This window comes from Ruditapes philippinarum, unplaced genomic scaffold (genome assembly GCF_026571515.1).
Source record: "Ruditapes philippinarum isolate M1 unplaced genomic scaffold, ASM2657151v2 ctg20598_1_1_1_1, whole genome shotgun sequence".
NCBI classification, from domain to species: domain Eukaryota; kingdom Metazoa; phylum Mollusca; class Bivalvia; order Venerida; family Veneridae; genus Ruditapes; species Ruditapes philippinarum.
This window is the reverse complement of record NW_026861591.1, coordinates 1-3,704: the sequence shown is the minus strand read 5'-3', so window position 1 is coordinate 3,704 and position 3,704 is coordinate 1. Positions and strand designations below refer to the sequence as shown.

Here is a 3,704-nt window from a genome sequence, read left to right as displayed (position 1 = left end):
AGTTGTACGTTTTGAATATACAAAGTAGTTTTTTTATTTCAATTTTGCTATTGAAGTGTTAGATATCATATAGCAAACTAAAACTTAAGTTTGATATATGGCAAGTGTTAGTGATTTGAAATAACATTGACTAGGGTCCAAAATGTACAGCCGAAGGCATGTTAACGAAATCGATGAGTTTGTGGAATCGAAAATTCAATTATTATTAATTTGTTATTTATGTATATTTCTTCCTTTAAACATAAATCATTGGTAAAAGATTGTCAACTGGATCCGGAGTTGTCTTCCTTGACTTCCAAGCGTCCAAATGTTTTACGTTAGGTAGTGCTACCAGAGATCATTTGCGCAAGTCGTCACAATTCAATTTCATTGCCAGCATAAGATTTTAGTGTAAGTTTTGACTTATTTACTTTTAAAGCAAAAAAATCGTCTGCTACAGTTAATAAAACATTTCGCGGCGTAAAATAGGCACATGAACTAGCTAGATTTGTCAATTGTATTCTTTGAATTTACTTAATTTTACCATGTGTCTTATTGCATATGCCGTTTTTTAAAGATTTTCGGAATTGATTTGATTTTTTCATGATGATTTTTTGTCCATTTTATTGAGACTAGTAAAACATATATTTATAGAGAAAGGAAAGAAAATGTTGTTGTGTTAACTATCTGCCCAGTTACTTTATTGGAACAAAAATAAATGCGAAAATCTGAATGACGACGATAGTTCTGAAGTTGTTTTTTTTTTTTTTCGTTCAGTATTTATCTTAAGTCTCGTAATGAGTATATTTTGAAAAAAACAGAGAGATTTTACTTAAAATGTTACAAAGTTTGGTCCAGACCAAAGCAAGTATTGACTTCAATGCTGACAAACACTTTACTTGATTGACTCGAAAACGAAGCATTGCCCAAAGGTAATTCGTCCAAATAATGCAAAGTAATCATTTTTAGACATTAAGAATATAGATTGTATGTCTGAAACCTATTCATAATGAATCTTACTGATTTTTTTCATAATTCACATTGTATAATCATGACTTAATGTTGGCATTAAGTTGGAAAAATAACTCTCATTTGTCTTTGGAAAACGCTTAAGGTCAACAATTAAAACTTCAACAGAGCGATACAAACATAATAAAGTAAGTGTTAGAAAACACAGGCTCGCATTGAGCCGTGACGTATAACTCATACAATTCAACAGTAATGAAGAAAAAAGCATACATTTCTGCCTTAATGCATAATTTCTTGTCCCTTTAATACATTTTGTTATTATTAATGATTTGTTTTATGTTATTTGCTAAGATATGTTGGTGTGAGTGACTGTGCTATTTAGGGGAGTATATATATATATGTTTATCAAACGGTATGGTGTGCAGTATCATACAGGACAGCAAGAGGATTTCATCACATAGTTTTGCTTAAAAGGAACGATGTGTTTGGTGCAGTTGCATTGACATAAGACAATAAAATAATGACAATGAAATAATACAATTGTTATTAGCATGATAGAAAGATTTAAACAGATAAACTTTTACATGCCAGTTAAAGGATTTGAATTACGCTGTCGATAACGATATTTTGCAAAACGGTTCGTCTTACTTTATGACATCATTTGCTTTACGAAGAAAAAGCAAAAACAAATGTGTTTTAGTGTACTGGTTTAATATTTGTTTCTTTGGGTATTAATTACATTGGTATGTATTTATTTAATGCAACATACATGTTATAACATAGTATCGGTTTAAAAATAATTAAATTATGCAATTAATTGCTATAATATATAACCTACTTTCGTTTTAGTGTTTCTTAAGGCTACACTAATTAAGTGAAACAAAATGATGTAAAAAGGATTGCTTTATTACTGTTATTATGTGTTTGTGGTTAATCAAAACATATTAGCAAGAATACATTTAAAACATCATTTTCTATGTAAAATTGAACTTTCGGTTCCGATATATTAAAATATCACATTATAGATTAATTTCAGTATTTATTTATATCTTAACTATTGAACAGAAAAGTAATATATCAACCTGTATAAACTAGATCTAAATTTAATTTAAATGTAACAAATGAAATTGTGTTTGAATTGATTTTGCTCTATGCATTTAGCTTATATACTTTTAGATTATTAGATCGAACTATGCGTATGCTGAGTTTCCAAAAACAATTTCTTTGCATTAAAATTTTAACTGCTTATCTAAATATGTAGGCCTACATTGTATTTGTACATAATGTTTTAAGATATAGGGTTTAAAGACTTTATGCATAAACACTATGAACACTGTTAACACTGAGTTATCAATATTGCCTGTACACAAGTAACTGAAAATCGATCCGACTATACTACGCATAAACAGTGATAATTTTAGGACACTTAAATACAACGGAAGTTTACAAGTTTGTATGCTTAATTATGGTGGCTGATTTGTGCCACTGGTGTTTTGGCAACGCGATCCGCCAAGCGAAAAGCCGAAATTTAACAAGTTGAAATGGCACGCTAACTAGCGAGGGGCAGGGTGAAGTTAAATATATAAAACTTCGCCCTCGGGGGCGCGGAGCGATATTTAAGAAATAAAACGGCGGGGTCGCGGAGCAAAAACACACTTATTAGCGCCCAAGCTAATTATTATGTTTTCGCTCCGCGCCCCACCATTTTAATTTGTTTATAATTGACTTTTAGCTTGGCGGGGTCGCGGGACAAAAACAAGCTAATTATCGGGGTCGTGCGGCGAAATTTTATGTATTAAACTTCGTCCTGCACCCAACTAATGAGCGTGTTTACGTCCCACGACCCCGCCGTTCTATTTCTTAAATCTCGCTACATGTCCCAGTGGGGCGAAATTTTATTTATTAAACTTTTGCAAATTAATTAGATAATCTAGCAAGAAACAAAAGTCAGTCTGGGTTCGGTTTTAACGAATTTTATTAATCAATTATCATTTTCTACAGATATATCTAATGTTAAACCGTGCATGTACATGTATATGTTTACTTAATTTAAATATTTATTTATCTCTCTATAGATGCTGTCCTCCACACATTTGCGTCGTTATTTTACCAGATGTGTGCATTTTATACATTAAATTAATGAATGACTTCGCCTTCAGTTTTCATTTATTGCATTGAATAATTCTGTTTGAAAGCAATGGAGGTTCCTGGAAAGAGGGAAATAAATAATTTATCTTGCAAACCATGTGAAGAAAGTGATGTGTTGACTCAAGCGGATGGATTTTGTACGAATTGTGAAGAGCATATGTGTTCGAGTTGTTTCAATGCACACAAAAAGTATAAGCTTAATCGAGATCACACTTTAATGGACTGTAATGAGGAAATAACACGAAGAGAAGATTCTAGTAATTTTGAGAAATGCGAGCAACACTTGAATGAATCAGTGAAGTTTTATTGTGCACAGCACGAGCAAGTTGGTTGCGGAGATTGTATGATCATAGGTCATAAGTCGTGTAAGGTCGATTATATTCTTGATAAGGCAAATGATCTTAAAGGCACAACAGAGCTGGAGTCTTTGACCAAGGGACCGGAAATATGCAAGACTGAAGCTAAACGATTATTGTCGTCAATAAAGAACAATAAAGTTCAAATTGATGATATCAATGATAAGTTCAAACAGGACGTTAACCTGTTTTGGGAAGAGATAACTACACAAATTAACAACTTGAGAGATCGTATGCTTAAAGAAGGCAAAT

General features: G+C 32.0%; 1 protein-coding gene across 1 annotated transcript; it reads left to right on the top strand.

Annotated features, from left to right (window-relative positions):
* Positions 1–1,557: 1,557 nt before the first annotated feature.
* Positions 1,558–3,698, top strand: LOC132716256 (transcription intermediary factor 1-alpha-like; the record flags this gene model as incomplete). Its single annotated transcript, XM_060699492.1, has 2 exons — positions 1,558–1,691; positions 3,024–3,698. A coding segment is annotated over exon 2 (553 nt), but the record flags the coding sequence as incomplete, so codon positions are not given.
* Between the last annotated feature and the right edge of the window lie 6 nt (positions 3,699–3,704).